This window comes from Manis javanica, chromosome 6, assembly GCF_040802235.1.
Source record: "Manis javanica isolate MJ-LG chromosome 6, MJ_LKY, whole genome shotgun sequence".
Taxonomy (NCBI): Eukaryota; Metazoa; Chordata; class Mammalia; order Pholidota; family Manidae; genus Manis; species Manis javanica.
This window is the reverse complement of record NC_133161.1, coordinates 938,953-952,042: the sequence shown is the minus strand read 5'-3', so window position 1 is coordinate 952,042 and position 13,090 is coordinate 938,953. Positions and strand designations below refer to the sequence as shown.

The following is a 13,090-nucleotide window of genomic DNA, read 5'->3' as shown; positions in this document are numbered from 1 at the left end:
TCACACTGAATCCATAGTGAACTTGCCCAGAACTGAAACCCATTGGCAAGACAATAATCAACCAATCTGTCAGTTGACATGGCCCCTGAGTGGATTTCTTAGCACTCCAGGGTCAGCGAAATCCCTGCAATCTTCTCCCTCCTGTCACCCTGGACCTGGAGGACCTACAGGCTGGGCCACAAGAGCACCACAGAGGCCCCTGGGGACACTCAGCTTGGAGTCACACCCCTCAGGACGACCAGAAATCATGACCTGACCTGCTAACATGGGGGGAAGGGACCACCTGACCCTGGGTCCCGGATGGGGGGCATTGGGATGGCAGTGGGGCAACAGTGACGGCGAGGCCGGGCTGCAGGCACCTCCGGGCACTCCAGGCTTGGCTCCTGGGGCCTGTGAGGATGATGCCTCTGAGGCAGTCACCTGTGGCTGCCCGGGCAGCCTGCCTGGAGATGGGAGCTTGGGAGCTCGCCACGGACATGGAGACAAGCACCTTTCCACCCGGCCCCTGCTGGGCCCAGCGCACGACAGCCCGCAGGTGCGGCAGAGGACATAGTCCCTGGCCAGGCCCTGGGCCTGCTGTGCTGCGTGGTGCCTGGGCACTGCCTGATCACACTTCTGTTTGGCTGTGTCTTTCTCCTGGGTGTCTGCCTCACCCCCAGTACACAGAAAGTGCGTGTTTTGGGTCTCCCATGGTGCTCAGGTCAGGTTTTCCCTCGACCATCACAGGCACCATGACCCATGGATGCTAAAGAACAGAATCACGTAATCAGAGCCACCACTGCTGGGGGCAGAGGCTGTTTCTGCCAGATGAGCCTGACGGGCAGAATCCTTTCAGAAAGTGGAGACAGAAATCGCAGTGGGCCTTTCCTCGGTAAATCGCACTCCACGCTGGCAGCAAGTGTTGACACTGATTAGGCACCAGCTGAATTCCAGCTGACTGAGCAGGCATTCTGCCCCCTGCGCTTGGGGTTGGGCAGGGCTGGCACCTGGCCTCTGCTTCTACCTGAAAGTTAGCCTATTTGTTGAGCAGGTGGGCAAGGTTGGAAATCCAGGTGTCCAGTTGGCTTAGCCCCCCAAAGTGAGCAGGGAATGGTGAGCAGGCCACAGCCCCACGCAGAGTCCCCGCAGGCACTGCTGCTACCCACCTCCAGCGACGACAGGTGCCCTGACTTCATATTTCACATCCACAAATAGTCCATGCACCTGAACTTGGAGGACCAAGCCGCCTGCATTTCTGGCTTCTCTGCCTCCCAGGCACACCTAGCATGTGGTGGCACACCGGTGGCACTGCCGTGGGTGGCACGTGGCTCTGCCAGCGCCCGGATGGCCTTCCAGGGTTCCCAGGTCAGGCTGCCATGGGTGACGAGCCGGAGGAGCTCCATGACCAGTTAGGGACGCCTGCTTTGGGAAGGAGCAGGGACGGCGATGATGCCACGGGCCTGCCCCTGCCCCCTGCAGTGCCTCCTCCCAGTAAGGGGTGTGCTGAGCAAGGCACCAAGGCCTGCAGGTCTGAGTGGCCCATGCCTGTGCCACCCGGGGCCCCCTAGGCCTGAGCCTCTGGCAGAACCGGAGTCAAGGTTTTCTTTGTTGTAGAATACATGTGACATAAAGTGCACCTTCTTAGCCATTTGTTAGTGCCCAGCTTGGGGGCATCAAGCGCATCTGCACTGCTGTGCAGCGTCCCCACCGTCACCCCAGAACCTCCGCCTTCCCAGACACTCGCCGACACCCCCTCCCCAGCTCCTGGCGCCCACCCTCTGCTTTCTATGAGTCCACCTCCCCTCGGGACCTCATATGAGGGGGACCCGAGGGGGCTCGAACTCCTCCTTGGGCGTCAGGGCTGCTGAGGCCCCAGATCCCCAGGGCCTGCACTGCAACAAACAAACTGTGCTTGTCAGCGCTATTCCCCCCACCCTTGCCCTCACCTTCCCCTGCTGAGTGGACGTAAGGTGCCCAGCAGGCCCCTCAGGCCACAGAGCAATGCCCTCCCCGATCAGGGCACCTTTGCTCAAGGAAGGTCGTCTGTCTCGACTCAGGGCTCACACTGGCGGCTCTCCTCGGCTCTCCCTTCCTGACATGCCCCATCCCCCGTGGTGACCAGCCACTGCAGCGTTCCTGTGCCCTGGGTGGTCACAGCTGCTCCTGTCGGGGACTCTGGGAGCTCTGAGGAAGCGTGGTAATAAGTGTCCCTCCCAGCCAAGCTGATGCTCTGAACTTAAAGTTGACTGGGATGTGAGTCCTCCCCTGTGCCAGTGGGGCTGGGATTCCAGGAAAAAGTCCGGTGCCCCATCCTACCCACCCCAGGCCCAGCCTCCAGGCAGCAGAGGTGGGGGAGCCCGCTCCCCGTCAGCAGCCCTCGGGAGCCACCTTTTGGCCCAGTCCTTGCCTTCTCTGGGCCATCGGCGTCGTCTCCTGTGGTCTGCACACTCTCCCAGGGGTGTCTCTGGGACATTACCACCCATGGTGGCAGTGATCCCAGAACTGAGCACAATGTGGCAGATGCGGCCTGACCAGCAGAGGACACACGATTATTTCCTCCAGCATGACTCAAACGCTGCGGTCCGAGACCCTTCCATGCCTGTTAAAGTGCTTATATCACAATCCCCACGACTGGCATGTTTTCTTTAAAATGCATGCCGCTCCTAAGCCACTTGATCCCTTTCTAAGTAAAGCTGATTTCTGAGTCTCAGCTCAGCCTCTCCCTGGGGGGCGAGGCCCAGACCTCACCTGGATGGTTGGAGGTGCTCAGAGACCAGGAATTAATTAAAGGTGTGTCTTCCTTTATATAATGTATTTACTTTAATAATTTTTAATGTAAGTATTTGCAATCAAATTCTTGGACTGCATAACATGCACTTAGCGAAAAGCTACTCATTGGATAACGAGCGGCTCACCAAAACAAAGTCAGCTTGTAAAGAGGCCTTATTTGTTTGCATATTTTGGGTCCTGTTTCTGGGACAGAGCATGTACTGAGGTGCTGGGCCCCAGGGGATGGAACGAACGCTGGGGGAGTCAGCCCCCCACAGGAGAGCTGACAGAATGTTCTAGAAGCCCCATATTTACATGATGATAGGGGTATCTCCCTTGATGGCTCTTCTAGATCCCCTCATCTCTGGATGTGGGTGTCCCCTGCTGTGGCGCTGGGACCCCCCCCATCTTGGTCCTCCTTTTCCGCCCTGCCCACCAGTGGCCTCCTCTGGACTCCGGTCACAACAGTGCCATCCTGGGAGCTCAAAGCCTGTTCTCTTCTTGGCCACCGTGATGGGCGGGACAGTGTCCCCCAGACCCAAGTCTGCCTGGAACCTGTGCACACGCCCTCCTTTGGAAAGGGGTCTTGGCAGATGTGACCGAGTTAAGATGAGGTCGCTGGTCGGGATGGACTCTGCTGTCTGGTGACCCTCTAAGGGGACGGAGACTAGGTCAGAAGCACAGATACACAGTGGGGGCCGCCTCGTGACAGTGAGAGACTGGGCGATGCATCGCAAGCCGAGGCATGACCAGGGGCCTCCGGGGAGCCAGCCGCCCAGCCCTGCTCGCGGGCCTGTGGCCTCCAGGGCTCTGACGGCAGACAGTTCTGAGCCTGAAGCTGTCTAGTCTGGGCTACTCCGTTAGGGCCACTGCGGGAGAGGGGCCGCCAGCCCCGTTCACAGCCCTGCTTTCCTACTGGAATCTGCTCGTCATTGACAGAAAACAAACACCCGCTGGCTGCTCCTGGGCAGGACTTTAGAGCAGCACACAGAGCTTCAAAGGTGGCCTGTCGTACAAAAGTACGATGCTTCAGTATGGCCTGTAACATGCTCATTTCTTGGTCAAAATGTATTAGAAGGTCATCAATCTGGACCAGGTAGGACAGTGACTCTAAGTCAGATCTTTCCATTTGGCCGATTGTCTTCGCCACAAAGACTCCTTATGTTTCAAATCAAGCTTTATTCTTATAAGTACTTGCATATTACTGTGAATTTTGAAAATTTCAGCCTTCTTCTAGAAGTTTTAAAGACAAGCATCGCTTCCTCTACATGCATTCTGCTTAGCCGGACACATCAAAGGTAACTTTGGCTTTGAAATGTTAAGAAGTTCATCCTGTGACTGATGGGCAGTTATTAAATGAAGAGCTGGGCATGACCGGTGCCCACTTACTAACATGCCTGACGCAGAGGCCGGCCAACCAGTATGGCTGAACTGAGCCACAAACTATTGTCTGCCAGCCGGCAGGCTCCAGGCCTCTGAGGTCAGCGTCTCCACCATATTCTGCAAAAACTCGTCTTGCCAAGAGGGCCGTGGTGAGCAAGCATGACATCTTGGTCCAGGATGTGGACGGGACAAAGCCAAACGGTCTGTCTAGTTCGGAACTTGGAGAGGCTCTGGTACGCGGCTGTGCGCGAGCATCCCAGGAGGAGGAGCCTGCTGGCAGACCCTTCTTGTCCTAGAGTATCTGCTTCCGTTCTGAGGGCACGAGTTCCCAGGACAGCTTGGTAAATGCTGACTCAAGCATGTCTCGCATTATCTTGTATTTCCTCTCACTTTACTATTTTTCTCTAGTTGTTTTCCATTTAGAGGTGGTGTCTTTCCGTTTCAAGGATGTATGGCTCCTCAATATCAGACCTCCATAAACTCTATGAATGGTAAATACTGATAAGGTGAATTGCCCCCAGTGACTGCAACAATCTGTGACAAGCAGTAAAAAAATATTTCGGCCTCCTATTTGCTAGCCATGTGGTCTGTTCTCAAGGACTGTGAAGAGAATATGTCAAAATAGGTAAAACCCTGACCCCAGGGCCAGTCTAACTGGCCCATGGATGTGAGCAATTACAGTGCTTCTAAGTGTCCCCCGGCCCTTGAGAAGCTGTGACTCTGTTGGTGAGAAAATTCTTGCACACATGAAGCTGGTAAAAATGAACCGACCTGGGCTTGGGGGCCCTGACCGCCATGCACAAGGAGGGGCGTTCTGGAGGGCGGGTCAGTGTACAGTGGGGACCAGCAGCGCCGAGCTCTGGACCCCGTCTCCCAGCGCACACCTCAGGATTCGCTGCCCCTTCCTTCAGGTCTGGGCGAACACGTGGAGCAGGACGGCTGCCCTCAAGGGGCTCTTGGCTCCGCGGAATTTCCCCGACGTTCCAGGAGCAGAGCCGGGTAGAGGGCATTGTGCATGACGCGAGGAAGAGCTTCCTCCCCGGCCGCTGTCCCAGGTCCATTTGGCCCGGACACCCTCCCTGGGGCTGACCGCCTCGGGCGTGTAACGTGGAGGACACACAGCACCTCGTGGTGGCGGGACCTGCTTGTCCTTAGAACCGTCCTAGCGCCGCACTTGAACAGCCCTGTGCCACAGTCTGAACGATGCAACAGGAGATGTTGGTTTTATGTTTTCAATAGCGTGAAGGCAACTAGAAAGAGCAGGGGCCCTGCCGACCTGTTCATATCTCAGTGGCATAGTTGCCGGGTGAGCTGTGCCTGTGCAAACGGTGTCGACGAGGTCTGCGTATCAATCCACTTGAAGCGGGCCTCTGGCAATCCTGGACCCCCACCTGACTTTTCTGGAAAACCCCTGCAGGGACTGTTCTCAAGGCAGGAGGCAGGGAGTCAGGACAGGGGGCCGGGCAGTGGGGAGAGGAATGCAAGGCCAAGGGATGGGGAGAAGCGTGGACACAAATGAACCTGCTGAGCTCTAGCCTACCACTCGTTTGCTCTTATGAACCCCTAAGCTAGAAAGTGGCATCACTGCCGGTGACCCCAAATCGCTTCACCTGAACTGCAGATCGGTATGCAGCCACGGCTTGACTGGCTCCCCGGACCTCAAGGCACGTCAGCTGCCTGAGGCTCCTCTCTGATCCCCGTGCCCCTGCCGAGCCTGATGTCCCCTCGCTGAGCCTGGCATCCCTGCACCAAGCCTGACGTCCCTGCGCCAAGTGGTACCTTCCTTCTCACATCCCTGTCCTCAGCTGGGGTCTCCTGGCGGGGCCTTCGTGCCAGGGCTGGGGCCCCAGTGCTCAACACCTCGCAGGACTCTGTCACGATCGCTGAATAGTAGCGTGAGCGCGTGTGTGCACTGCCGAGGCCACCTCCGCGGGCCAGCCCAGTCAGCTCTGCCACCCTGGCGACGGGAGGGCGGGAGGGAGCTGAAGGGGCCACCCGCCCTGATTCTACTCATACTGCGTAAGGGTGCCCTTCGGTGCCTCGGCACGCCAGGATCATGCCAGACGGAGTCCCGCCTGGCCCTGCAAACACAGGAATGTACATAGAGGAGCGACTGGGATTCGAGCACCGTTTTCTACCTTTGTAAGATTAAAACAGTAGGTAAGAGACACATTTGAATATAACACAATAATTTAACATTTATTAAGGTTATTATTTTTCCTGTTTCATAAAATGAAATTGTAAAGTGGCTAAAAAAGTAAGGGTCTTTATAGCATTAAATCTCTTGAAGGGGATTTTTCATACTTACGTTTTGAAAATGAGATTGGTAATAGAAAATATCAAAGGACCACATGAATTCTGAAATCAGGTAACACCGCGAACAAGTGTGAATTGGCTCAGTCTCATCCAAGGTGTTATTCGTGATAAATGTATTAAGATCTTATTTTCAGAAAAAAAGTTAATTTAGAAAGATTCACCTGCCAGAAGTCAGCCACAGTAGCAGGCAGCGGCCCTTGGGTGGCGATGTACGCAGGGCTCCTGGGGTCGTGATCCATCTGTGGGGGCAAGAATACAGGCACGAAGGTCAGCTGGCCCGCCGGAGGGAGCGGGAAGCTAGAGCCTGCTGGGCAGGCGGCGGGCCCTGCCCTGGGTCTGTGAGATGGGGGGCTACGCTGCTGCTGCAGCCCTTCCCGATCGGCAAGCCCTTGGCTTTTAGGCGCAGCTCCGGGCCTTGGCTGGCACATTCGGACGCTTTCCTTATTCCTGATACTGAGTAAGAGGAGCAGCGTCTGCAGAGAGGAAGCCAGGAGCCTAGGAGGCCCGATGCCAATGAATTCACCCACGTGGTGGCCAGGCCATGGCAGGAGGCGGGATGACGGGAAGGCACCACAGACCCGAGGACCCTCCCGCGGCCGCGAGCGAAGGCAGGGCCACTCAGCCACAGGCCACACGCAGTGGCCACATTACGAGCTTGTCAGAGCCGCGGGTGCCGAGCCAGGGAGGAGCAGAGGCCCACACTGCTCGGCCAGGCCAGGAACAGCTCCCAGGGGTCTGCAAGAACCAACGCCTGCACCCTGCCTCCCCCAGGGAGTCAGCGCCTCCCACATGGGAGCTCGTTTCCGTTCACTCAGAAAGGAAAGGGGCCTGGGCACTGCCGCGTCACCCGGGGCTCTGAGAGCGCGTGGGCCGGCCCTCCCGGGACGGGGCCAGCCTCCCAGGCACTCATCTCCTGTCCAGTCTCTCCTGCAAAGACCCAGAGGCCTGCTGCTGGGGGCTCTCTGGCCAGTCCATTGGTCCAGATGCAGCCTGCTAGCCTTGATATAGGAAGTTTGGCCTGAAATATCTTAATTCTAACATTTAATTCAAAGATCAACTAAGCAGAAGAAAAGACAAACTCAAGAACAAAGCCTGGAGAAGCAAATAGGATTCAAACCCAAGCCGAGGGCTGTGGAACGGACAGGCTCTTTCCCCGACCCCACGCCCTAACTGAAGAGGACGGGAGACACGGGGGTCAGCAAACACCTGCTCATCGCGGTCACCCCTGGACGGCTGGCCTGCCCTCCCCACAGTCCTCAAAAGGGGCTGCAGGGCGCCCCCCGCCCACCGCAGAAGACAGCGGCTGAACCCATGCTGGTGGCCCCCACCCTGGGTAAGGTGGCCGGGCACACACCTGGGCCGTGCCCTCCAGCCTTCACAGGCAGCGGGAGGGCCTCCTCTCTCCATACCAGGATTTGATTAAAGATTTCAAATGTTCTGTATTTAAAAATAATTGTTAAGGTGCGTTTCCCCACACAGTGAAAAATGAGAAAGCTTTGACCGCATGTAATTCTGCAGTGACCTGAGGATGTCAGTTGTGACCCCCCAGTGTCACCTTGAAACACTGCTCTGTGACTGGGTTAGAAGAAGAGCCCTTCCGAGGCCCATTTTCTCTGCGGTGATTGAGCAAACCCGTGCGATGCCATCAGCATGCTCAGGGATGATGGTTGTCAGCATAAAGCAGGCACAGAGTGCACCTTATAATTATGTGCGCATCGAAGAGGGTAGGGCGCCCGGGAACAGGCGTAAGTCCTTCAAACAGCAACAGCGCGAGGTCAGCTGGGCGTGGGGAGCAGCGAGGGTGCTTCTTGTGCCCCTGACTTAGTGATTCATAATTAAAACCGAACCTCGTTTTGAAATTCATCACAACACACACAATACAAGTAAAATCATGTTGCTCTTGCTGAAAGCCCCAATTAAAATGTTACAGTAGAAAAACACTGAGCAGAAATAAGGAGTTTTCTCTCCTCAGAACATTAATCTGTTGGGGATGACAGCTCTTCCCCGGGACCCTGTGTCTTCCCTGCAAACAGTCCCACATAGAGGGGCACCCTGCCTCCTTCTTCAATGGGCATTTTTGCCCAAAGCAATCTAGGGAGCACCACATTTTAAAACGGTTAATATGTTCAAACTAGCATGTTGCTTTCAAAACGAGAACTGACTGAACGTAAAGGTCTGAACTGGGGTCAGGAGGGCAGACGGCAGCCCCGCTGACAGGTCTCACCGGTCGCGGTCATCCCATTTCCTCCACTCACGCCACTCAAGCCCCCAGACAGGGGTGCGTCCAAGGGCAGCGGCTCACGTGGGCTGTCAGCCTCCCCTGCCCTCCGGATGCTGTCACGTGGCCGCCACTTGGAAGGCAGCAAATACCATGACGATCACAGAGCGGTGAAACGTGTCACCAGTTGAACAGGAACTCAAAGACAATCACAACTATTTCATTCCACGCACACTCTGGTGAGCAGAAAATAACTGGGGGCGGAGCACTTTGTGCGCGTGGCAAGCCGAAGGCGCCGGATGGCCTTGCGGTCTTACATTAGCTGCACAAAAGTAAAGCAAATATTTAAACAAAGAGAAGCTTCATCACCTTAAGATCTCCAAGGCAGGATAAGTGTGATTAGAGGGAATTTTTAGTACATTTACATTTAGTACAAGTACATCTCCACTAACACTGGCTTTTCCATCGGGAGCTTTGGCTGACCAGTGGGCATGGCCGCGTGTCTCTGACTGCCGTCCTGGGTGGGAAGAAACCCAGTATCCGCACTTCCTCTCACCTCTGTGCTTGATCCCCGTTCTGCCTGCTGCTGCCCTTTCTCTGTGGGTACCGTTTATCTGCATGCATGTTATGCTCACAAACACGACTATGACCACAGGGAAGTTGGTCCTGGCCTCCGGGCCTCCGTCCCCGTGTCTGTGAAGTGGGGGCTGGCACGACCCCACGTCTTGTCTGCCTGGATTCCGTGTGTGGGTGTGTGCACACACCCGGGTGAGCCGCGGTGCGGGGTGATCTGGGACCATCAGGGAAGCCGTGTGTTTGTTGACCGAACTTCCACGCTGCAGGGTGGCCAGAGCCACTCTTCCTCTGGGAGCCACAGAAGGTGGCCGGGTCATAAGTGAACGTGACTCTGAGCGCTGTGACGTCAAGGGAGGGCCACAGGGCATTGGGTCCCAAGTGCCATTAATGTATAATTTTGCTTTTACTATGTTGTTGGTTTCTTTCTCAGAAAATGGGAAGCATTTGTGCTGAATCTGCTGTCTGTGTGGCTGACTAGCCTTCCAGATGTCCCCATGAATTCCTAAGTGCACAGTTGAGGCAAAGCAGACGGAGTGGTTGGCCTTCGGCTGTGGGGACAGTGGTGCCTGGTTTTATTCTCAGGAACCCTAACCTGCAGTAAAATCTTAGCCAACAGTTTCCCCCACATCCCGAACAAAAACGTTACATAATTAACAATTAAGCATCAGCTTATTGAGACCAGGGGACCATGTTCTGAGGACTGACGTGCTCAGAAAGCCGGGCAGGTGGGGCTGCCGGCCAGCGTGCAGTGACCAGAGGCCAGCTCTGCTCCCAGGCCACAAAGGCCACCCAGCCCTGGCCCATGGGCTTGGGGAAGATGTGGGTGCACCCTTGAGAGGGGTGCAGCGGGGTCATACCTCTTACTCTGAAGTCTGACACAGAGAGTGAACATGCATATAACCTTCCTCCATCCCTAGCTGCCCGCCCCTACACCTGCCTTTTCTAACATTTAAAGCTTTCTTAAAAAGAAGCAAATATCAAGCCTGGGTTTTCAAGCGGCTTTTCCAGATCCCTGCAATCTCCTACAATTTCCCTACAATTTCCTGGGAAACTGTAGTCTTAGGAATCAGTGGTAGAGAGGCTGACTGACCTGAAATGACATCATATTTTATTCTTAGGAGCTGAGATTTACCTAAGCAAAATATGGACTATAAACCATAATCACATACACCTAGATGTTTGCTCCAGGTATTTTCCGAGAACTAAGGAGTCGGTTCCCACATTCGGCCAGTTTCCATGACACTCGGGACATCTGAGCAGACGTCCAGGTCTGAGGGGTCAGCGTGCACCACCTCAAATTAGTTGAAGCATTATGAATCAAAATTTCCAATGTTCTTTTCTCCCTTAATAAGCAGAGGAATGGAGAGTAAGTTTATTTCCAAGTGCTGTTGGGAACTTCAGACCCGTTCCTGGAAACGAAGCTTGCGTGCTGGTTCGAACGGGCTGCCGGGTCGATGGCATCGCTGGCTCATGTCCTCAGGACGGCCGAGCTGGGTCTCGAGGTGTAAGGGGCCAAGGGGTCACTCTCAGCCCCTCCGTGTGGGGAGAATGGAACTGCTATTTACTTTTATGACTCTGATTTAAAAGCAAAGACTACTGGATGACTTCCCTGAATGTAACGCAGATTACTGTACTTCCTCAGTACACCTGTGACGGTGAATAACAGTTGGCTCTGCACGGCCAGGGTTTTCCTGGGCTAGAACGTAAGCTTTTCATCCGAGTGTTGCCAGGAAGCTCATCACTGTCACACCTACAGTTCTTTCAGAAGGAAGAGGCACGCTGGATTTCTTTTTGTTCACTCTTACGACCCAAATTTGGAAGGAAAAAAACCCCCTGAATTGTATCATGAAATAAAGGAAAACCACAAAAGACACCTTGAATACCTTCTGTCTCCTGGCTGCGCCTCTGACCCAAGTCCCTTCCCAGGAAGGCCTGGGAGGTCGCTCTGAATTTCCACTAACAGGCGGGGACCTGGGGACCTGCAGCTGCACGGACATCCTGGGGTCGAGTGTCCCCCCCACGCCCCCTCAAATGCCCGCAAGCGTGAGTGTAAAAGCTGTTGGATGGCCCGTAAGCATGACCCGGTTTCTGAGCCACTGTCCCCACTGACAGTTAACAGTAGCGTGAAATGGCTGCAGACACCTGGCGGGTGGAAGGCACAGAACAGGGATCCGGGCACACCCGCTGCAGTGTGTTTACGAACGACTCCAAACCAGGACCTTGAAACACAGATGGAACCGGCATCAAGGTCTATCTTTGCTGGAAGTAAAGACACGTCTCCTTAGAAATAACCACGAAACAAAGGTCTGGGCCCTGGCTGGTGTAGACGGAGTACTACAGGCCAGCTCTTAATCCACTTCCTCTGGGCAGGAAGTGCTCCACCTGGTCGCATGCTGCCAGCATCAGGAGGTGGGTGGGTGAGCCTGGTGCGTGGGAATCCTAACGACAGGCTTTTATGAGTGCAGTGAAATAAGCGGAGCCAGTGGCTGGGAGATGCTCTGCTTGGACGCAGATGGAAACATTCTCCGTGAGGTTCACCAAAGGAGTACAAGGTCTGCAAGCGTGGGGCATGCCACGTCCACAGGTGACCCGCTGACCTGCTGTCCCACTCGGCCACGCACATCACCAGCAATCCCCACGCGGAAATCACGGAACAGCGCTTCATGCCACGCACACAGTATGCCGACTGAGGGCAAGCCTGCGATTTTAGTGACACGTCTTGACGCTTCCCTGATGACCAAGGTGGGCAGACACCGCTGCAGGGGTTGCCCCTCCTGGCCCCCGCTGTGAGTTCAGGCCACCACCTGCCCTGGAGCCCCATCTGTGGACAGGCCTTTTCACCATCACCACCATTCTGACTTCATTGGGGAGAGCCAGGCCCCATCTGACCCCTGGCCCCCGGCGGCTCCGACCCCCCCGTCAGCTGCTGCCTCCCAAGGCCTGTGACAGGAAGGATAAGACCCCATCAAGTGTGGACCGCGAGAGCTCTCCGGAAGCTCGGGGTGCCTGCTGCCCAAGGAGTGCTAAGGGGCTGGGCGGTCTGAGATGCTGCAGTGCCTTCCGGAAACAGGAAAGCCTCGCGCACGCCTCTGCGTGGCTCCCCTGTGGGCAGGGCCCATCCCCTGCACACCGAGGCTGGAGTCTTAGTTTTCCTGTTTCTCCAGAATAAATAGGGAACAAGTGGGTCTAGAAAAGTGAGTGCAACCGACTACAATTTCCTTAAAAGTCAAGCACTCTAGTCAGTAACCATCTGGGCGTCACGCGGGGTCTCTGTGGGCCAGAGCCCCAGGCCGTTCCCTGGGGAAGGACCCGTGGGTGCCACCAGGAGACCTGCCCAGGCTAGCTGGCTGAGACAGTCACCTGGAGGAGGCTGGCACCCGCTCAGGGAGGGAGCAGGGCAGGGCAGGGCGGGCCACCCTGGGGAAGGCCCTGCAGCCCCACGGGGCGGTACTCACGATGGGGCTGGCGTTGATGTAGTCCGAGCCGCTGTGGCTGTTTTCAGACTTCAGCAGGATCCTGGAGTGGTCGTCTGCAAGGGTAACAGGAGCAGAGGGTCAGGTCTGCACACGGGCGAGAAGCGCGCAACAGCGGCGCCCAGCGCCCTTCTTGGCTGGTGCCATGCGGTGGGCGGCCACGCGACGGTCTCCTCCACACGCCCGGGAGGCCCTGCTGCAGGCGCCTTCTCGCTGTCCCGTTCCCCTTCAGCCCATTTGTGGCCCTTCGCATTAGGTGTGGGAACTGCCCTCAGCATCACTTGGCAGAATTGAGATATTCCCGTTTTTCCTAGGAAAAGTTCAAATACCAAGCTAGGCGCTCCTCTGTGATACTTTATATAGTGTTTTATATTTT

The 13,090-nt window shown here is 55.8% G+C and overlaps 1 protein-coding gene across 4 annotated transcripts in view; it reads right to left on the bottom strand.

The window, feature by feature from the left end:
• The window catches only part of PTPRN2 (protein tyrosine phosphatase receptor type N2), a 695,060-nt gene that overhangs the window by 31,320 nt on the left and 650,650 nt on the right, over positions 1-13,090 (bottom strand). For all 4 annotated transcript variants that reach the window (XM_036999404.2, XM_036999402.2, XM_036999403.2 and 1 more), the window contains 2 exons: positions 12,697-12,770; positions 6,609-6,686 (listed from right to left, as the gene is read on the bottom strand). In XM_036999404.2, coding sequence (XP_036855299.2) covers positions 6,609-6,686; positions 12,697-12,770 — 152 coding nt within the window. The remainder of the gene's footprint in view (positions 1-6,608; positions 6,687-12,696; positions 12,771-13,090) is intronic.